The following is a 22822-nucleotide window of genomic DNA, read 5'->3' on the forward strand; positions in this document are numbered from 1 at the left end:
AAATTGTCGAGCCACATGTTGAAAAGGTCAATGTGATACTGGAGAGAACCAGCTCTCAATATTTAGAGGAAGAACCTATGGAGCTCCTCCCACATTTAATCCACTTGTTAACTGCATAGGTTAACTGTTTTAATGCACTCGTTGTTGCTTTTAAACAATGGTTACAACAAGTATTATCAACACAAAGTTTAAATTAATGGGCCCAGTGTAAAATCTGAAAAATAAGTATCCTCAGCTATTCCGAAAGAAAGAAAGAAAGAAAGAAAGAAAGAAAGAAAGAAAGAAAGAAAGAAAGAAAGAAAAAAAAAAAAAAAGAAAGTTTGCTAATCGGTTTATTTTTATTCATATGAAGTTTAATATTTAATTTGATCTTGTAAATCTTGCACTTTTACTAGACCAACTTAGAGTAGACCAACCTAAACCACAGTCTACGTTACATAACGATGACCAAGCCAAGTAGGTGAAAGACAAAGGCAAAGTTCACATTATCGAGCACAAGCTTCAGACTTTTGTGTGAGCGAGTTCACAAGTTTCCAGGTCCAGTTCAAATTCAGGCAGATCTGTAGGTTTGTCAAGAAAAAATAAAGTGCACATACTATGTGTTCATACTAGTTTATTGGACTAAAAACAGGATTGTAGAGGAAGTGCTGAAGACTGGATCTGTTTTAGCGGACTTTGGCGTGGACTTTGAAGGGGTGTGGGACACGTGTGAACCCAGTGATGCCGTCGGTCCTCAGCTCTACTCCGTCTGGGACGTAGAAAGAAAACCTCTGCAGCAAACCAACCAGAAACAGGAACAACTCCATCTTAGCGAGGCCCTCACCCAGACACACGCGTTTCCCTGAAAGACAACACTCATCATCAGCAATAATAAAGGAAGACTAGCTCTGATATTTTCTGCATTTTTTTTTATATTTTTCGTCACTCACTAGATAAAGACTATACGGAAGCCATTTATTGTAGGAGAGCCAAACATGCAAGATGTAGTCTATTTTTACAACTGGCAAATGTATTCTCTCTTGTCAAAATGATTCTCTCAGAAAGACAAATATGAATGTAGTTTTTAAATGTTAAATGTTAAAATGTCAGGAAAACAACCAGATCTTGTTGTCCCAAGTTTAATTATTTTACGATCTGTACCAACAAAGAGAAAAGCATCTGTAAGAAGAATTCAAAGACTAAGCTTCAGTTCTAAGTATTTGTATTTCAAAAGTCCAGCTGCAATTGACTGCCGAAGACTCATGAAGGCTCATCAAGGTCTCAACACCCATTATTAATGCTTCGATCAGCCACCAACCCCTGACACCTTTTTGGACATTTCAGACACCACCACTACCCTCAATACCTTCACTCATTCCACCATCAAGAGCTCCAACCCGCCCCCCACAACACAGAGGCCACTTCGTCAAAAAACAAAGACCCTTCTTGCAGTCTCCATCCATGGGCAGGAGCAATTGTTCAGACGGCTGAACCTCCACAAGGCCCATTGGCCTGAGGAACGGACATTTTGACACGTCCCTGAACTCATGTCATGTGCCAGCCTGCTTCAAATACTCCACCATCATCCCAGCTCTGCTCCAGGACAAGCACTCCCAGCTCAATGAGGATCACCGGCTTCCAGATGGAGACAGCTTGTGCATATAGGGAAGAATGTCTCGGACCATCAGCATTGGGTGTCCCTCAGGCTGTGGACTTTCCCCCTTTCTCTTTTCCCATACACCAACTGCTGCACCTTTAGGCATCAGGTCGTAAAATCTCATGCTCCCAGGCCTCTGCTAGAGGACCCAAGCTTGGAGGAAAAAATAGACCACCTTTACACATAAATCAATTGAAGTCACCTGCTGAGAAAGGCAGCAGAGCATCTCTCTTCATAAACTTTCCTTCTTTGTCCAGGAAGTGTCCTGGGTTGAAGGTGTCTGGAGTCTCCCACTGAGTCTTATCAAAGAGGACTGAGTGCAGCATGGGCATGATGGTTGTTCCCTGTAAAAAACAACATAGACAAAAATATACTTTACAAATATCCAATATAAGAATAATGTACATAGGCCCTTGCCCTGCAGTACCTTTGGTACAAAGTATCCTCCCAGTGTGGTGTCTCTAGAGGTCATTCTCAGTCCATTGAGTGGAACTATGTTTCCTATTCTCTGGATCTCGTGGATGACCGCGTCAGTGTACGGCAGGTTGTCTTGGTCTGTCATAGTGGGCAATCGACTTTGTCCAATCACTCTGTCGATCTCTGCCTGGGCCTTCTCTGAACAGAAATTAAATGTGCTAATGAAAAGCAACCTGTAATATAATACATGTTGCAAAGATAATTGGACTTGGTGCATTGACTGGACTCTTAAAACATTTGCATCTCTTCTCATTGTGGTCTAGTGCAGCTTGTATTTCAGTGTATTTTAGGTTCCTTACCCTGTACCTCTGGGTGCTTTATGAGGTAAATCAAGGCCCATTGCAAAGTGGTGGAGGTTGTCTCTGACCCGGCCAAGAACAGGTCCATGGAACAATAAGCCAAGTTGGTCTCATCAAAACCAGCATCTGAGTCTTTATGCTGCAAAGACAGAAACCTTTAAGTATCAGTTTAGTTTAGTTTATTTGTTTATTTGAGCAGTATACATTCTGCTCAAAAGGAGTGGGCTGAAGCAAGAAGCTTATGAACGCCGACCCCCAAATTCAGTGCAATAAAAAGAGTAAATTTCACAATGGTACACACGCACGCACGCACGCACACACACCCTAGCAGCATTGTGATTAGCCTCATTGACCAAAGAAACTTGTTGTATTTCAAGCGGCTATATTAACACGGACCAAACTTTCTGTTCATTTAATTAACTGAAACAAAGCACAGTTGTGCAACAACGATCTCGTTTCATGTACGATGTCTGGTGCAAAGCAAGCAACAAAATGCAACCATTATATTTCTTTCAGATGGTTACCAATGCCAAACATTACCAATAGTTACTTTTATGTTATAAAGGCACATTAGTATACATAGATCTTGCTACTTCCCAGTTGTCATTGCCATTCTCATGTTTTTTTTTTAGTATAACTCCATGGCAGCAGTACTCTATGACAGTTGTTTTTGCTTTTGCCAGAAGTTCAGCTGATGTTATGGCACTGTTTCACTGTGCTACTGTCATAAATGCAGACTTGCAGCTGCCTCAAAAACTTAAAACAGTAAAACAGACCCAATCTTCCGTCTGTCTGGATGAAAAGACTGAGCATTTGTTTTAGGTGCCCCGTTTTCTCCTTGCACTAAAAACATACAACAGGCCAAGATGAATGAGGGTGTGTGAGTGCAACAGATGTAAATGAGTCTAATGACTACAATCCAGCGTGGCATGTTTACATGTATGTCGAATGTGTGCACATTAAAATCCACTTTCCCAAACACATTTAATTAATAAACAAACAAACAACATATTTCACCCTGATTTAAAGTTATGCTTTTTCTAGTTACTCACGTTTTGCATCTCAATAATAAAGGTATCGATGTAGTCCCGCGGGTTACTGGGGTCTAGGTCCTGCTTATGCCTCTCCACCTCTTCAGAGATGAACTCAACGATCATCTCAGTTTCCTTGAACATTGTGTTGTGTGGACCAGGCAGGTGCTTCATCAGCCAGGGGAACGACTGGTACAGCTATAAAATCAAAGTCACCTTATGTAAAAGATGTAAGTAAATATTCCAACAATAAATGCATTAATATTTCATTACAGAGTTCAGACTGCTGGAACTCCAATAATGACATCCCATCGTTCTACAGTAAAGAAAAGTAAACTAATGATGAAGCATATGCAGTACCTGACCCCATATTGTGCCTTCTATATAAAGTGTTTCACTTAAGAGATGGAGCATGGTCTGAAATGTATTGTCGCTGTAGTCAAAGCGTTTCCCCATCACCAGCTGACAGATGATGTTGGACACAGCGTTGTTGAAAAGTCCTGCGGGTGTGAACAGCCCTCCTGACGAAACAATGAAACATGTTCAACCTGGATAGTGCTCGCAAACAGAGACACTAGAAACTGTTTTTGGGCACTTTTCATATATGTTTGAAAATATGCAAAAATGTAAACTTGCTATATCAGGTTTATTGTCACAGTTTGAGACTATTGCACTCATTTTATGAGACATACAACACTTACATTCATTATGGACATTTAGGAGTCACTAATGAACTGACCAAGAGTAAGAGGTGAGTACATTAACCAATGTGCCACTGTATCCATCCATATGTTCAGCTTGTTATTACTATACCTTTGTGACTCTGCATCTCGTCCTGCAGATACTGGATCTCCTCACGAATGCACTGCTCCATGGGGCTTTTACCCAGACCGAAGCTCCTCAATGTGGACAAAGCAAAGCGTCTCTGTTTTTTCCACTTTTCACCATTGCTCTTAAAAAGACCTCCTGCAGCAAAAGACACAATGTAGGTTGAGTAATAGGAGACATTTGCTGGTGGAGGTTGAGAGCACTCTCTTTAGTCATGGTCCAGGGAGATTAGCGCTGGTGCCACAGGTTTCTACTCTTGTTCTAATCAGACGCTGATAAAGCAGCTTGATGCACAGCAACCTTGAATAGAACATGGTAATAACTTTTTCCAATTTAAGATCCAGCTATGGTCATTCAGACCATTCTAATGCGCTCAAATCTTTACTTTCCTGCTGCTCATCAATGACCACTCACTGACTTATTCCCAGTGGGGAGAAGAGAAGCAAAGTAGCAAAGGTGCACCCATATATGTGCCTGTTTCGTTAATTGTGTTCTATGGAGAATAAGATGCCACATTTCAAGGAGCATTCCAATAATAAATGAATTATTTGTTATTCATTTATTATACCTGGGTAGCCTTATGTATTTATTATACATAACGGTAGCGTACCCTTTTAGGTACTTAAGTTGCTAAAAGAACCAGATAAATGCAGTGTTTTTGTATAATGCCAGAAGCAGAGGAGCAGAGTAGAGGTCATAACCTCCTGTTCCTGAGTAAAACCTTTCAGCCAAAGGGTTGAAGGGGCGCTCCGCAAAAATATCAGCTTGGTTCACCAAGGCTTCTTTCACCATCTTGTATCCACAGACGAAGACAAGCTTATCGCTGCCAAATCGAAAGCTGAAGACATTTCCATAGATTTCAGCCAACTGTGAAATAACAATAACAGACAGAGAGACAGTAAAATGCACGTCGAGTAAATATACTATTTAAAGGGGCAGATATCTTTGACTTGTCACTTCCACCCTAATGCTGTAAGTAGCTTCTTCGGGCAGCGTGGTAATTCAGACCATGCTTCGCCTCAAAGTATGGTGCGTCAACAGCTGCAACCCGGCACAAGGTTGCCAGACGTGCGATAACTATCGTATTTGTACGATAATTTTGACCCCTGTACGATGTACGATCAATAATTCAAAAAAGCCCTAAATGCAAGATAATTTCATAGCACCAGATAAAGTCTGGTAAAATGCACTGTCCCCTCTCAGCAGCGCTTTGTTTTCGCTCTGATCTGGAGTCAGACATAGCCTCCGTGTTCACTGTTCACGTAGGTGTAATATCTGCTGCCAGAAGGAGCGACTGTCCCTGGATCAGTTTTACAGTTAATTCCACTATTGCATTATCCTCCTGCCTTGGCTGCAGCCATAGCATATGATTGGTCAGCAAGACTTAACCCTGTCAAACCTCTTGCGAGTTGGTAATTTGCCCACTTCTTTGTTTTTTAGCTAAATATTTTTCCTCATTTCCTCATTCTGCCTCATGCAAGTGTGTGTTCTCCAAAGTAAAATCATATATAAAAAATCATTATAAATCCAAAATCCAGCAATCGACTGATTACTGCAACCCTTAATGACCTTATTCAAGCATCAGTGTGTGAAGAATGGAGGGGAGCCTGTGTTGTAGTAAGGGGTGGTGATGGTATGAGCCATATTTTGCGCAGGTGCTACAGCACTATTGACATATTTATAGTGTACGATAGTTTGTGCTGAAATACAATCGTTTTGGAAGCTTGGTATGATATATTGGTTTTGAGAATCTGGCAACCCAAGATAATAAGAATGAGGCCAGAGCTCTCAGAGACGAGCTTGCTACACGGATAGAGACACTTGCTAGCAACCACGAAGAGTGAATACACAGCAGGAGCTGGGAAGGGCACTTATGAATTTAAAGAGGGGGTATTATGCTTTTTTCAGCCACATAGCACCAGTCTATATCACACTACAATGATGACCAAACCTTCTGTTGGTCTGTCAATGCAGTAAATTAGAATAACTGCCTTGTATAAAATTGCTCTTTCAAAATGGCGGTTGCAAATGACTTGAAATAGGCCCCTGTCTCTTTAAGAACCTCTGACCCTTTCCGACACGCCCCCTCCACACGCTGTCTGTGGCATCACAACAACACTCCGCTCGTCTCCACAGTATTGAAACTACGATCGGTGCATTTTAATTTTTATTGTTGGAAAGGAGCTACTGTTTATCACTTTGTGAACAATGGCCACACAGGATATTATTTGGAGACGAACCTTCCACACCGGACGCTTAAGGGGCTCTTGCCTGAAAAATAACTGCTGTTTGGAGGTTATCTCTTTGCATCTGCCATGCCCTATGGATCTCTAACTATACCCCCATGGACGACACCAGGATCTGCAGGAGCCCATACCATTCAAAAGACGGACATTATCTGTGCAGGTGGACAATGGTTTTTCGAGGTTACCCGTTAGCTTGTTTTAATCGACTACAGCTCATTGTTGATGAAAAGTCTGCAATAAACCACAAATGTGTAAAGCCAGGCTCATTGTGTGATCATCGTAAAGGCTGCTTCGAGTAGTTGCTGCTTTATTGACGTTATTTGTGCATAATATGCTGCCTGTTTTCAATGAATGTTGTGAAGGTGAAGGTTGTTAGCTTGTCGCGGCTAATAGTGCCTTAGCTCCGGGAGAAAACCACTCGGCTACGACTCACTGTAGATGAAATGTGAGCAATAAACTACGAAATCAAAAGGCCAGGCTCCGTGTGTGATCATCATAAAGGCTGCTTCAAGCAGATGCCTGTTTTAGTGACGTTTTCAATGCATAATATGCTGCTTGTATTCAGTGAATTCTCCCGTTAGCTTATCGCGGCTAGCTTGTTAGCTCCGGGAGAAAACCACTCGTCTATGACCCATTGTAGATGAAATGTGAGCAATAAACTTCCAAATCAACAAGCCAGGCTCCGTGTGTGATCATTGTTAAACGGTTCTTTATGTGTGTGGTGGTTTTATTGACTTTATGTGTGCATATTTCTCGTTTTCACGTGATGACTCGAGGTTTAGCTTAGCATTAGCTTTCTCCGGAGGCTCTGTGCATCATCAAGGCCCAGCGCAGAACCAGACACTGAAACAAGTGTTCTTGTCACCGGTTTTAATCCTGGGTGTTTCGGGAACAGAAACACTGATGTGTGTCTTTGTAAAAGTCTGCTGTGGCTCCGGTTCACAACACATGAAGCTAATCCTCCATGATGACTCTGTTTACATCTTAGGGCTAGACACTGCGGGGAGGGGGTTCTGCTGAGGAGCAGTGGTTGGTTATTCGGCTGGTGACGAAAGGTCGGAGGCGTATCCTGGAGGTCGAGGGCGTTTCCTGAAGGAATCAGGCGTTTTATCCCTAAAATGGCCGCCATCAGAGTTTCTACAGATTACTCGAAAATACGTGAATGTGCTAAGGCAACACTTCAGGCATGTTTTTAATGAGGGAATGACTTAATAACATGATGTAAAGCTTGAAAAAGTCCATTTTGCATAATAGGCCCCCTTTAAGTGAAAAAATTGCAATACTGGAAAAGTCAAACGAAACACTGTCAAAACAATACAGAAAGGTCTGGGACAAGTGCATGGATCTGGAAAACAGAAGTCGCAGATTGAACATCAGTATTGCAGGGGTGGAACAAGATGCTGAAATGGGCAACCCTTCTTGCTTTGTGACAGATCTTTTGATGCAGATACTCCCTTGAAACAACTGACTGAAGACGTTGCCAGATAAGGGCCAGACTGGTATATATATATATATTTAAAAAAACTCTTCCTGCGGTCTCTTTTTCCTCCAAGCTCGGCTCCTCTACCAGAGTCCTGGGAGCATGAGGGTTCTGCGCAGTAAGGTCCAGAAAAGTGCAGTTCTATGCTTCACCAGCTCAGACTTTTTGGAACTGTCCTCACATAACAGCTTACTGGACGACAGTTTAAAAATTCTGTCCGGTGTTTGTGGAACAGAGTTACACCCTGACCCTGTGCTTGCAGCTTTTGGAGTACCCCAAGTAACTGCTAATCCTATTGATAAGCAGAAAACTGTTATCGAGAAGACTGATATTACTAAATAGGGATACAAAAAACGTCCAACCTATATTAATTTGCTACACGATGTAATGAACGTTCAATTAGAAAAAAAAATAATTTCAGTTAAAGGGTAGGTAGATATATTTCATTTGATCTGGGATCCGTCTCTGGGGTACTTCAATAAGTTCAAGCAGGCAAATGTGTGAATGAGGACTGATGGATGAATGCACATCTACATCCTTCACCCACAACAGAGACAGCTGTCAAACTACAGTGAAAACAGGTCAATATGAAGTTTACCTTGGAAAAGCCCAGGTGAGGATATTTACTGTCATAATTCAGGAAGTTTCCCAAAATAGGCAGGGCCCGTGGTCCAGGAGGGTAATTTGGAGGATTCCTGTTTTTAACATAGTCTGCTATCAGGACAAACAACACCAAAAACAGCAAAATTGACTTTAAATCCAAACTCAGCAGCAAATTGTCGAGCCACATGTTGAAAAGATCAATGTGATCACCAGCTCTCAATATTTAGAGGAAGAACTTACTGAGCTCCTCCCATGTTTAATCCACTTGTTAACTGCGTAGGTTAACTGTTTTACTGCACGCAATGTTGCTTTTGAACAATGATCTGCTACAAGTCTTATCAACACAAAGTTTGAATTTATGGGCCCAGTATAAAATCAGAAAAATAAGTTTCTTCTACTTTTCCACAAAAAAGAAAGAAAATAATAATTTTAGGTGCAGGGTTCACAAAATTAAAAATACAGTTAATACAGTTTGCGAATGAGTCTATTTCAGTTATTTTTATTCATATGAAGTTTAATCTTCTATTGTGAGCTTGTAAAACTTGCACTTTTACCAGACCAACTTGCCTAAACCACAGTCTACATTACATAACGATGACCAAGCCAAGCAGGTGAAAGACAAAGGCAAAGTTCACATTATTGAGCACAGGCTTCAGTCTTTTGTGTGAGTGCGTTCACAAGTTCCCTGGTCCAGTTCAAACTCAGGCAGATTTGTAGGTTTGTCCCAGGCCGAGAAAAAATAAAGCGCAGCAATAACATTTCAAGACCCAAAGTAGAGAATGATGAATTGGACTTTTAAAATTGTGCAAAATGTTCCCTGTTATCTCATCTGCTTAGGGCCTTTTTCTACACATTACATTTCACATTATCACTGCTGTTTGAAATAGCCAAGTCTCTAGTTAGAATACTCTAAAAAAGCAATTAAACTGTCGTACCATTTCACAGTTTGTCCATACTAGTTTATTGGACTAAAAACAGTATTGTAGAGGAAGTGCTGAAGACTGGATCTGTTTTAGCGGACTTTGGCGTGGACTTTGAAGGGGTGTGGGACATGTGTGAACCCGGTGATGCCGTCGGTCCTCAGCTCTACTCCGTCTGGGACGTAGAAAGAAAACCTCTGCAGCAAACCAACCAGAAACAGGAACAACTCCATCTTAGCGAGGCCCTCACCCAGACACACGCGTTTCCCTGAAAGACAACACTCATCATCAGCAATAATAAAGGAAGACTAGATCTGATATTTACAGTGCCTCTCGAAAGTATTCATACACCTTGAACTTTTGCACATTTTGTCATGTTTACAACGCTAAACATAAAGATTTTATTTAGATTTTTTTACTGAACGTTCACACACAAGTAACAGACAACTGTGAAGTGAAAGCAAAATGACACATGATTCCGTTATTTTTCAAAAAATAGAAAAGTGAAAAGTGGGGTTTGCATAAGTATTCATACAGCATTTCTGAGTGCATTAAATTGTATTTATAACATTCCTCATGACTCCAGAATGTTCACAGAGATTGTAAGAATAGTTGTGAAGATGGATGGAGCCAAATACAGGGACATTTTGGAGGAAAACCTGCTGAGTCAGCAAGAGAACTGAGGCTGGGGCGGAAATTCACCTTCCAGCAGGACAATGACCCTAAACACAAAGATAAATCTACAATGGAATGGTTCAATAAAAACATATTTATGTGTTAGAATGGCCCAGTCAAAGTCCTGACCTAAATCCTATTGAAAATCTGTGGAATAATCTGAAAACTGTTGTTCACAAACATTCTCCTTCTAATCTGACAGAGCTTGAGTTGTTTTGCAAAGATGAATGGGCTAAAATGTCAGTCTCTACATGTGCAAATCTTGTAGAGTCAAACCCCAAAAGACTTGTGCTGTTATTGCAGTAAAAGGGGGTTCCACAAAGTATTCATTCATGCTGTATGAATACTTATGCACGCCCCACTTTTCGCTTTTCTATTTTTTGAAAAATAACAGAATCATGTATCATTTTGCTTTCACTTCACAGTTGTCTGTTACTTGTGTGTGAATGTTCAGTAAAAAAATCTAAATAAAATCTTTATGTTTAGGGTGGAAAACATGACAAAATGTGCAAAAGTTCAAGGTGTATGAATACTTTTGAGAGGCACTGTATTGCATCGTCACTCCCTAGATAAAGACATTTATTGTAGGAGAGTCTAGGAATAAAATGTCAGGAAAACAACCAGAACTTGCTGTCACAAGTTCAATAATTTTATGATCTGTCAACAACGTACCACCAACGAGAAAAGCATCTGTAAGAGGAATTCAAAGACTAAGCTTCAGTTTTAAATCTATGTATTTCAAGTCCAGCTGCAATGCCCTGCCGAAGACTCTGCCTCTGTGCGGAGGAGTCTCAGGTAGCTCATCAACTACGGTACAAGCCAAGAGCTCCCAAGGTCTCAACACCCATTATTAACGTTCCGATCAGCCATCAACCCCTGACATAACAGACATGCCCACTGCCCCCAATACCTTCACTCATCCCACCATCAAGAGCTCCAACCCGCCTGCCACAACACCGATGCCACTTCATCAAAAACCACCAAAGACCCCTTTTGCAGTCTGCATCCATGAGCAGGAGCAACTGTTCAGACGGCTGAACCTCCACAAGGCTCCTTGGCTTGGGGGTGTCACACCTCCACCCAGAGACACTTTGTGGATGAGCTGGCTCCTGTCTTTACTGTCTTTTTGACACTTCCCTGAACTCATGTCATGTGCCAGCCTGCTTCAAATACTCTACCATCATCCCAGCTCTGCTCCAGGCCAAGCACTCCCAGCTCAATGTGGATTACTGACTTCCAGATGGAGGCATTTGTGCATATGGGGAAGAATGTCTCGGACCATCAGCATTGGACATCCCTCAGGGCTGTGGACTTTCCCCATTTCTCTTTTCCCGTACACCAACTACTGCTGACATTAGTCCATAAAACTAATTTAGTTTGAGGACGACACCACCTTCATCGGGCTCATTTCGGGTCCCCTTTCTTTGCAGGAGGGAAATGGACTGACTGGTGTCCTGGTGCAGCCACAACAACCTGGAGCTGAATGCCCAGAAAACAGTGACATGATTGTGGACCTCAGGAAAGCCCCAGCCTCACCATTCCACCTCACCCTGAAAAAACTCCTCCATCTCCACAGTGGACTCCTTCCACTTTCTGGATACCATCCTCACCCAGGGCCAGCCATCAGTACTGTAGTTCTCAATGAGCAGAACGTCAGGACCCACCCAAGTTTGACAAGCCGTGACCAAAAAATTCCTTTTCAAAACAGCTGAAACTAAAATTGTGAACTCAGTACTATTCATTTAAACTAATTCTACTAGAGGTTTTGTACTTTGTTTTTGATAGATAAAAGACATGTTCCCTGCAGGCTTGCAACACAATGAACATGGTATTGAGATCCACTTTTGGACATCGACCTATCAGTTGAGAAAGACTATGGTCTATGTAGGTTCAAATACAAAGGAACATTAGTCACTAATATAAAAACATCTCATAAATGTGAGAAAGTCGCTCATATTTTTTTGTAAAGTTGTATTTTTTTGTAATAAAAGCCTATAAGAAGCAAAAATATGTTGCTTGGTAAATCGATTGAAATCACCTGCGGAGAAAGGCAGCAGAGCATCTCTCTTCATAAACTTTCCGTCTTTGTCCAGGAAGTGTCCTGGGTTGAAGGTGTCTGGAGTCTCCCACTGAGTCTTATCAAAGAGGACTGAGTAAAGCATGGGCATGATGGTTGTTCCCTGTAAAAAACAACATAGACAAAAATACGTTTTACAAATATCCAATATAAGAATGCTGTACATAGGCCCTTGCCCTGCAGTACCTTTGGTATGAAGTATCCTCCCAGTGTGGTGTCTCTAGCGGCCATTCTCGGTCCATTGAGTGGAAGTATGTTTCCTATTCTCTGGATCTCGTGGATAGCGGCCTCGGTGTAGGGCAGGTTGGATCGGTCTGCCATAGTGGGCAATCGACTTTGTCCAATCACTCTGTCGATCTCTGCCTGGGCCTTCTCTGAATAGAAATTAAATTGGTTAATTAAAAGCAACCAGTAGTATAATACATGTTGTAAAGATAATTGGACCTGTGCATTGACTGGACTCTTAAAACATTTGCGTCTCCTCTCATTGTGGTCTGATTTAGCTTTTATTCCAGTGTATTTTAGTTGCCTTACCCTGTACCTCTGGGTGCTTTATGAGGTAAATCAAGGCCCATTGCAAAGTGGTGGAGGTTGTCTCTGTCCCGGCCAAGAACAGGTCCAAGGAACAATAAGCCAAATTGGTTTCATCAAAACCAGCATCTGCATCTTTATGCTGCAAAGACAGAAACCATAAAGTATAACTCCATGGCAGCAGTACTCTATGACAGTTGTTTTTGCTTTGGCCTGAAGTTCAGCTGATGTTATGGCACTGCTTCACTGTGCTACTGTGATAACTGCAGACTTGCAGCTGCCTCAAAAACTATGTTTAAAGAGTAACTAAACGGGCGTGGCAGAGCCATTGCCCACCCACAAACTAAAGTCAAAAATTGCTGAGAAAGGGGTGGTCTCGGAGGCTTTGGGGGAGACGAGGGGGGTGAGTGTGTGGGCGGGGTCTGCTCTGTTGACAGTCTCAGACCAAGCCCCTAGATCTGACAGGACTGACAGACTGCTGTTACCGCTGTCACGACTGTGCACAAGGTTTATTTTTTCGTAGGATAGTTGGTACATTCTCATGACTTGTGATTGCTTGATGTAGCAACTATCCTACAGAAAGAAAAAAAAAGGTCGCCGCCGGTAGACTCGCTCGCTCGCTCGCTGTCAGTGACTGCGAACAGAGAGAGAGCATTGCACAGAAGCTTTTGTAAGGGATTTATTACTCTACACCACCTCAGCCGAACTGTGAGCATCGCAGGGGCTTTATCTACTGGTTTGACACATGAGCTCAGGCGGTGTGTGCGCTATGCGTCTCCTGGTTGCTACGCGACGGAGGCGGAGGCATGTGTGGGCGGGACCACAGAGGCACAGAGGCAGAACCACGGGCAGAACTGATGCCGTTTTCTGGACGCCGTGGACACACTCTCCTCCAACCGCAAAAAATCAAATGTAGTTGATGCGTGAAACCAGTAGAGGCGTTAACCATGCGGTTTTAGACACAAAAGTGAGATTTTGACCAAGTTTGCACCAAATGTCAACATATTGACTGGGACATGTAGCTAACTCTATTCAACAACCATTCAGACCGTTTATCAGCAAAAAAAAGTGGATTTGGTGTTTAGTTACTCTTTAAGTCCAGGCTGAAAGGACACTGTTGCCTATGACAAGTGATCGTATTTTAACATATTTTAATATATACATATTTTTATGTTATTGTATCGATTGATTGGTTTTATTGCTTTTTAGTGTGTTTTTATTGCTTCTGTATTGTATTTTTTATTGTGCTTGGGTGTTGGTTGTTGCTGTGCGGCACATTGAGTTGTCATGTACATGAAATGTGCCACACTAATAAACTTCCCTTGCCTAATAAATCTGACTGTCTATAAAACTGGTTCAGCAACTTGATAATGATACAACTACTTCTTTTTTTCCCCCTTATTCTTTTTCTATCTACTCACGTTTTGCATCTCAATAATAAAGGTATCGATGTAGTCCCGCGGGTTACTGGGGTCTAGGTCCTGCTTGTGCCTCTTCACCTCCTCAGAGATGAACTGAAGGATCATCGCAGTGTCTTTGAACATTGTGTTGTGTGGACCAGGCAGGTGCTTCATCAGCCAGGGGAACGACTGGTACAGCTATAAAATCAAAGTCATCATTGTATCATGCAAAAGTGTGGGAATAAGTCAATATTCCAATAATAAATGCATTTATATTTCATTACAGAGTCCAATGACATCCCATCGTTCTACAGTAAAGAAAGGTGAACTAATGATGAAGCATATACAGTACCTGACCCCATATTGTTCCTTCTATGTGAATTGTTTCACTTAAGAGACGGAGCATGGTCTGAAATGTATTGTCGCTGTAGTCAAAGCGTTTCCCCATCACCAGCTGACAGATGATGTTGGACACAGCGTTGTTGAAAAGTCCTGCGGGTGTGAACAGCCCTCCTGACGAAACAATGAAACATGTTCAACCTGGATAGTGCTCGCAAACAGAGACACTAGAAACTGTTTTTGGGCACTTTTCATAAATGTGAAATATGAAGAAAAAATGTAAGCTCTATATCAAGTTTATTGTCACACTTAGCTTGAGACCATTGCTCTCCTTTTATGGGACATACAACACTTACATTCATTATGGACATTTAGGAGTCATTAATGATCTGACCAAGAGAAGTAGTGCGCACTAATGGCGGTTTCTCACCAAACGCATCAAAAGCGTCAAGTTTACATTGAAAATACATGCTACAGCTCCTCAACAGTGACATTGGAGCGGAGCCACCGGGGGAAATTCCATGCTGCAGATGTAAGCTTCATCGTGTTGTGGACTTTTACAAAGACACAAATCAGTGTTTCTTTTACCTAAACACCCAGGATTAAAAGCGGTGACAAGAAAACTTATTTCAGTGGCTGGATGCGCTGGGAATGTGTTTGGGCCTTTATAATGCCCGGAGCATTTTGCTCCAGAGAAAGCTAATGCTACAAGCTACAAGCTAAAGCTCCGACCGATCAAGTGAAAATGAGAAATATGCAAGAATAAAATCAATTAAGCCACCATTTACAAAAAGCATCCGTTTGATCACAACAATGATCACACACTGAGCCGGGCTTGTTGATTTTGAAGTTTATTGCTCGCATTTCATCTATGGGCCGTAGTCGATCGGTTTTCTAGCTAACAAGCTAACAAGCTATTAGCAGCTAACAGCTAACTTGCATCGATCCCGTGAAAACAAGTATTATGCACTTAAAACGTCTATAAAACTGGCAACTACATAAAGCAGCGTTTATGATGCTCACACACTGAATCCGACTTTACACATTTGTGGTTTATTGCAGCCTTTTTATCAACAATGAGCTGTAGGCGATTGTAACGGGGTCGGCCCATTAGTCCGACAATTGTCCCATTGAGTAGGGGTGGAAAAGTAAAATTAGGTTTAGGCAAGAGTCCACTGACCTTGAGATTAAACTTGTTTTTACGATACCTTTGTGACTCTGCATCTCGTCATGCAGATACTGGATCTCCTCACGAATGCACTGCTCCATGGTGCTTTTGCCCAGACCAAAACTCCTCAATGTGGACAAAGCAAAACGTCTCTGTTTTTTCCACTTTTCACCATTGCTCTCAAATAGACCTCCTGCAGCAAAAGACACAATGTAGGTTGAGTAATAGGAGACATTTGCACGGGGTGGTGGTTAAGAGTACTCTTTAGTCATTGTACAGGGAGATTAGCGCTGGTGCCAGGTTTCTAGTCTTGTTCTTATCAGATCTTGATAAAACAGCTTGAGCTTCAACAACTTTGAATAGAACATGGTACACATGGAACATGGAAAAGCGCTATATAAATCCAATGCAGTATCAATATCATTATTAATTATTATTATTATGTAGGTTGAGCACACAACCCCGTGAGCTGCTACCTTAACGTGGTGGGGTTGTTTGAGTGCCCGAATGATCCGAGGAGCTATGTTGTCTGGGGCTTTATGCCCCTGGTAGGGTCTCCCATGGCAAACAGGTCCGAGGTGACAGGTCAGACGAAGAGCAGCTCACAAGCCTTCTATGTACAATGAAAGAGCAAGGACCGTGACGTTGCCCGGCATGGCACAGCCGGGGCCCCACCCTGGAGCCAGGCCTGGGGTTGGGGCTGGAACTCGAGCGCCTGGTGGTCGGGCCTCTGCCCACAGGGCCCGGCCGGGCACAGCCGTCACGTGTTGGAGTTCACCCCGGTGAACGAGAGGGTCGCGTCCCTACGCCTTCGGGTCGGGGACAGGTCTCTCACCGTTGTCTCGGCCTACGGGCCCAACATCGGTGCAGAGTACCCTGCAGTCCCTTGGAGTCCCTGGGAGGGGTACTAGATGGTGCTCCGACTGGGGACTCCATTGTTCTACTGGGGGACTTCAACGCCCATGTGGGTAACGACAGTGAGACCTGGGTGAGAGTGATTGGGAAGAACGGCCTCCCTGATCTGAACCCGAGTGGTGTTCTGTTATTGGACTTCTGTGCTAGTCACGGTTTGTCCATAACGAACACCATGTTCGAGCACAAGGGTGTCCATAAGTGCACGTGGCACCAGGACACCCAAGGCAGGAGGTCGATGATCGACTTTGTAGTTGTGTCATCTGATCTCCGGCCGCGTGTCTCAGATACTCGGGTGAAGAGAGGGGCTGAGCTGTTAACCGATCACCACCTGGTGGTGAGCTGGATCCGCTGGCAGGGGAGGAAGCCGGTCAGACCTGGCAGACCCAAGCGTGTTGTGAGGGTCTGTTGGGAACTTCTGGCGGATCCCTCTGTCAGTGGGGTCTTCAACTCCCACCTCCGGAAGAACTTCACCCAGATTCCGAGGGAGGCTGGGGACATGGAGTCCGAGTGGACCCTGTTCTCCTCCTCCATTGTCGATGCGGCTGCTCGCAGTTGTGGCCGTAAGGTCTCTGGTGCCTGTCGCGGCGGCAATCTCCGAACCCGGTGGTGGTAGCGCCCGGAAGTAAGGGATGCCGTCAAGCTGAAGAAGGAGTCCTACCTGGCCTTGTTGGCTTGTGGGACTCCTGAGGCAGCTGAGAGGTACCGGCAGGCCAAGCGTGCTGCAGCTCGTGCGGTCACAGAGGCAAAAACTCGGGTCTGGGAGGAGTTCGGAGAAGCCATGGAGGAGGACTATCGGTCGGCCTCGAAGAGATTCTGGCAAACCATCCGGCACCTCAGGAGGGGGAAGCAGTGCTTCACCAACACTGTTTACAGTGCGGGTGGGGGGCTGCTGACTTTGACTGGGGATGTCGTCGGGCGGTGGAAGGAGTACTTTGAGGATCTCCTCAATCCCGTCGTCACGTCTTCCAATGAGGAAGCGGAGGCTGAGGACTCGGAGGTGGGCTCGCCCATCACCCAGGCGTCACCGAGGTGGTCAGAAAGCTCCTCGGTGGCAAGGCTCCGGGGGTGGATGAGATTCGCCCTGAGTACCTTAAGTCTCTGGATGTTGTAGGACTGTCGTGGCTGACACGTCTCTGCAACATCGCGTGGCGGTCGGGGACAGTGCCACTGGATTGGCAGACCGGGGTGGTGGTCCCTCTCTTTAAGAAGGGGGATCGGAGAGTGTGTTCCAATTACAGAGGAATCACCCTCCTTAGCCTCCCCGGTAAGGTCTACTCCAGGGTGCTGGAGAGGAGGATCCGGCCAATGGTCGAACCTTGGATCCAGGAGGAACAATGCGGTTTTCATCCTGGTCGTGGCACACTGGACCAGCTCTATACCCTCCGTCGGGTGCTTGAGGGTTCGTGGGAGTTCGCCCAACCAGTTCACATGTGTTTTGTGGATCTGGAGAAAGCGTTCGACCGCGTCCCTCGTGGTGCCCTGTGGGGGGTGCTCCGGGAGTATGGGGTCCGGGGCCCTCTGCTAAGGGCTGTCCGTTCCCTGTATGACCGCAGCAGGAGCTTGGTTCGCATTGCCGGCAGTAAGTCAGACCTGTTCCTGGTGCGTGTTGGTCTCCGCCAGGGCTGCCCTTTGTCACCGGTTCTGTTCATTACTCTTATGGACAGAATTTCTAGGCGCAGCCAGGGGCCAGAGGATGTCCGGTTTGGGAGCCTCAGGATCTCATCTCTGCTGTTTGCGGACGATGTGGTTCTGTTGGCTTCAACCAGGACCTTCAGCACGCTCTGGGGTGGTTTGCAGCTGAATGTGTAGCGGCCGGGATGAGGATCAACACCTCCAAATCTGAGGCCATGGTTCTCCACCGGAAAAAGGTGGTTTCCCCTCTACAGGTTGCTGGGGAGTCCTTGCCTCAAGTGGAGGAGTTCAAGTATCTCGGGGTCTTGTTCACGAGTGAGGGACGGATGGAGCGTGAGATCGACAGACGGATCAGTGCGGCGTCAGCAGTGATGCGGTCGCTGTATCGTTCTGTTGTGGTGAAGAGGGAGCTGAGTCAGGGGGCTTCTGAATAAATTAATTTTTAAAGTCTTGAATATTGATTGCAGCTCTTCTGTGTGTAATTGCTCTCCTAAGACAGGTTCTGTAGCTATTAAATTATCAAAGCTGCAACGCCTCCTTTTAAGGGACGCATTCATAATGAAGTCAGGACAACAAAATTCATCATCATTATGATGAATTAATCATTATCATTAATGAGTTCATTGCCTGAATTAATGGTGTGATTTCATGAGTATTTCGTCATGAAGCATCATGACCTCACATGAATTCATAACAAATTAAATCATGAAGCCATTGTGGTGATGTGAGTAACTTGTGGTAGTGGTGTTCCTGTGCGCGCCACTAGGGGCGCACTATAAAAGGCCTTGGGTTAGTGTTGCTTGCCCTCTGACCTTGTGTATCTCCTGCTGCCTGTTGTACCCGGTGCTGGCGCTGGTGTGCTCTGTCCGACAGGTAGATATCTCTGCAACATTTATTTTAAATTCATCATTTACGCTCGCCCTGATTAGTGTTTCCTCGTGTTAGTGTTGCTGTGGGTCCCTTCACGGGAGCGCGTCATGGCGCAACGCTGTAGCATCGCAGTAGATTGGGTGTGCGGTTCCCCGATGGTCCTGTTGATGAGCGTGTTCCCTGGTACAGCGCACGAAAGGTTGCGCTAACTGGTATGTTTTCAACTCTAGCGGCGGGTAGCAAAGGCCACCACTGTATGTAACTGTTAAATAATATGCATTCCTTCTTAATAGGTGCAGGCAGTAGCACCAGCACTGCCCATCGCTGTCTTGTCTTCACTCTAAATGTCCGTGTCTTGATTTGGGTCTGTCCAGCGGTCGGCGGGGACTTGTTGGAGGACTCTTACCCTAAATGTGAAATCTGTATCTCATGGACTAAACATATGTGCTAAAGGTTTTAAATCAAGCATACTTATGAAATGCAATGAAAGAAAAACATTTTGTAACAAATAAATCCTATATTAACCAATGGAACACTTGTGCCCTTTTTCAATGGAACTTATCTGTGTGTCTTAAAGCTAAGGTTAAACAAAAACCTCGCTCTGCTACATTCTGGCGTTGTCTATGGCAGGATCTATTGTAATATTTGGGCCGGTGTTCCATTTAGGTTGATTTTTGTTTTCTGGTTTTGTTTTGCAGCTTTTGGTAGTAGCATTCTCATGTGTTCAACAAACCTGTCTTTTCTAGCCTTGTTTTCATTTTGGTTGCTGTGTAGCAATTTGTGTTGTATATTTTGCATGCTTTTCTGCTCATTTGTGTTTTAATGACAAGCATGGTAAGCTAAGGACATGGTTGATTGTATTTTCATTTGAGAAAGTGCCAATTCTGCTAATGGTTCTACTAGTTTTTGGTTGTAGACCAGTGAATAATTTTGTTTGCTCTGTGTTCCAAGACAAGACAGCGGTGGTGTAGCATAGACGCACCGGGCGGAGTTACACAAGATCACTGCATTTTGGGTGCCTGCACGTGGTATCCTCCTGTGGGCTCATACCCCCAACAGCAGTAGTGGTAAGGTGAGATGGGGAAAGCCTCCCTTACATATTCTGTTGAGTGAAGCTGTTGTAAACTTATGGTCAGTGAGGACCAGTTGTGCAGCAGGTAACCCAAATTAGTTTTTAATGTAGTTACATATTTGGACATGCCCCTTCTGTAGCCTTCAGGGCAGCCTCATCTAGCCCTTAGGGGTGGTACGATGGGGAGGGTGGGGGTAGTCGTCCAATGTTAACTTGTTTTGGCTGGAGCAGCTGAATCTTTTTGGGAGACCGAGCTTGAGGGTACTATAGTGGGTCATAGGACCACACCCAAGTCAGCGTTGTGTCTGTTGCCCAAGACTGTTTTTACTGTGCAGAAATGTATGTATGGTCCATTCCAAGCGGACATTAGGCGTGTATGCTGTCGCGCGACAAGTGTTAGTGTTTATATCGTCGGGACGCCGATACAACTTCTGGGGGGTGAATGTGGTGATGTGAGTAACTTGTGGTAGTGGTGTTCCTGTGCGCGCCACTAGGGGCGCACTATAAAAGGCCTTGGGTTAGTGTTGCTTGCCCTCTGACCTTGTGTATCTCCTGCTGCCTGTTGTACCCGGTGCTGGCGCTGGTGTGCTCTGTCCGACAGGTAGATATCTCTGCAACATTTATTTTAAATTCATCATTTACGCTCGCCCTGATTAGTGTTTCCTCGTGTTAGTGTTGCTGTGGGTCCCTTCACGGGAGCGCGTCATGGCGCAACGCTGTAGCATCGCAGTAGATTGGGTGTGCGGTTCCCCGATGGTCCTGTTGATGAGCGTGTTCCCTGGTACAGCGCACGAAAGGTTGCGCTAACTGGTATGTTTTCAACTCTAGCGGCGGGTAGCAAAGGCCACCACTGTATGTAACTGTTAAATAATATGCATTCCTTCTTAATAGGTGCAGGCAGTAGCACCAGCACTGCCCATCGCTGTCTTGTCTTCACTCTAAATGTCCGTGTCTTGATTTGGGTCTGTCCAGCGGTCGGCGGGGACTTGTTGGAGGACTCTTACCCTATATGTGAAATCTGTATCTCATGGACTAAACATATGTGCTAAAGGTTTTAAATCAAGCATACTTATGAAATGCAATGAAAGAAAAACATTTTGTAACAAATAAATCCTATATTAACCAATGGAACACTTGTGCCCTTTTTCAATGGAACTTATCTGTGTGTCTTAAAGCTAAGGTTAAAACAAAAACCTCGCTCTGCTACACCATGATGAGTTCATGCATGGATTCATGTACCCTTATTAAAAAGCTCAAATACTTCACTTTCCTTCTTCTCATCAGTGTCCACTTAATAACTTATTCACAATGGGGAGGAGAGAAGCTAAGTAGCAAGCCCACATCCGTATGTGCCTGTGTTCTAGAGACTGAGATGCCACATTTCAAGGGGCATTCCAAAAATTAATATAAGGTAGGGGTACTTAAAACAACAAGATGAATACGGAGTAATGGTATAATGCCAGAAGCAGAGAAGCAGATTAAAGGTCATCACCTCCTGTTCCTGAGTAAAACCTTTCAGCCACCGGGTTGAAGGGGCGCTCCGCAAAAGTATCAGCTTGGTTTACCAAGGCTTCTTTCACCATCTTGTATCCACAGACGAAGACGAGCTTATTGCTGCCAAATCGAAAGCTGAAGACATTTCCAAAGATTTCAGCCAACTGAAAAAACAATAACAGAGACATAATGCACCTCAAGTAAGCACATCTACTATTAAAATGGACAGAAAAGTGATTCTGATGTGGATATAGCCAATTTTAGAAAAAAAAAAATATTATTTCAAAAATCATAATGAACAATTAATTTTGTTTCAAATTCCCTCGTCTGCTCCAGCTGCAGTAAAATGGTAATACATCTCTCCGAAATACACACTACATCCTTCACCCACAACAGAGACAGCTGTCAAACTAGGGTGAAAACAGGTCAATATGAAGTTTACCTTGGAAAAGCTCAGGTGTGGATATTTACTGTCAAAATCCAGGAAGTTTCCCAAAATAGGCAGGGCCCGTGGTCCAGGAGGGTAATTTGGAGGATTCCTGTTTTTAACATAGTCTGCAATCAGAACAAACAGCACCAAAAACAGCAAAATTGACTTAAAATCCAAACTCAGCAGCAAATTGTCGAGCCACATGTTGAAAAGAAATGCGATACTGGAGAGAACCAGCTCTCAATATGTAGAGCAACGACTTATGGAGCTCCTCCCACGTTTAACCCACCTGTTAAGAGGTTATCTGTGTTATTGCACACAATGTTGCTTTCAAACAATGATCTACAACAAGCATTATCAACGAAAAGTTTGAATTTATGGGCCCAGTATGAAATCAGAAAAAAAAAGTTTCCCCTACTTTTCCACAAAAAAAGAAAGAAAATAGAGTTTGCAAATTGGTTTACTGAATTTACTTTTATTCATATAAAGTTTAATCTTCTATTTTGAGCTTGTAAAACTTGCACTTTTACCAGACCAACTTGCCTAAACCACAGTCTACATTGCATAACGATGACCAAGCCAAGCAGGTGAAAGACAAAGGCAAAGTTCACATTATTGAGCACAGGCTTCAGTCTTTTGTGTGAGTGCGTTCACAAGTTCCCAGGTCCAGTTCAAACTCAGGCAGACTGTTTGTCCCAG

General features: G+C 43.9%; 1 protein-coding gene across 1 annotated transcript in view; it reads right to left on the reverse strand.

The window, feature by feature from the left end:
- LOC306977379 (uncharacterized protein) overlaps positions 1-22327 on the reverse strand; it is a gene marked incomplete at its 5' end in the record, with an annotated part of 39290 nt that extends 16963 nt beyond the window's left edge. Inside the window, 19 exons of the mRNA XM_079575680.1 lie at positions 675-841; positions 1839-1980; positions 2064-2251; positions 2413-2551; positions 3465-3641; positions 3804-3964; positions 4257-4409; positions 4973-5138; positions 8596-8711; positions 9458-9509; positions 9622-9788; positions 12234-12375; positions 12459-12646; positions 12807-12945; positions 14225-14401; positions 14556-14716; positions 15751-15903; positions 21692-21857; positions 22136-22327. Of these exons, the coding sequence (XP_079431806.1) occupies positions 675-841; positions 1839-1980; positions 2064-2251; positions 2413-2551; positions 3465-3641; positions 3804-3964; positions 4257-4409; positions 4973-5138; positions 8596-8711; positions 9458-9509; positions 9622-9788; positions 12234-12375; positions 12459-12646; positions 12807-12945; positions 14225-14401; positions 14556-14716; positions 15751-15903; positions 21692-21857; positions 22136-22327 (2946 nt within the window). The remainder of the gene's footprint in view (positions 1-674; positions 842-1838; positions 1981-2063; positions 2252-2412; positions 2552-3464; positions 3642-3803; positions 3965-4256; positions 4410-4972; positions 5139-8595; positions 8712-9457; positions 9510-9621; positions 9789-12233; positions 12376-12458; positions 12647-12806; positions 12946-14224; positions 14402-14555; positions 14717-15750; positions 15904-21691; positions 21858-22135) is intronic.
- Positions 22328-22822: the final 495 nt, after the last annotated feature.

This window comes from Gobius niger (genome assembly GCF_951799975.1).
Source record: "Gobius niger genome assembly, chromosome: 17".
In the NCBI taxonomy this organism is placed as follows: Eukaryota; Metazoa; Chordata; class Actinopteri; order Gobiiformes; family Gobiidae; genus Gobius; species Gobius niger.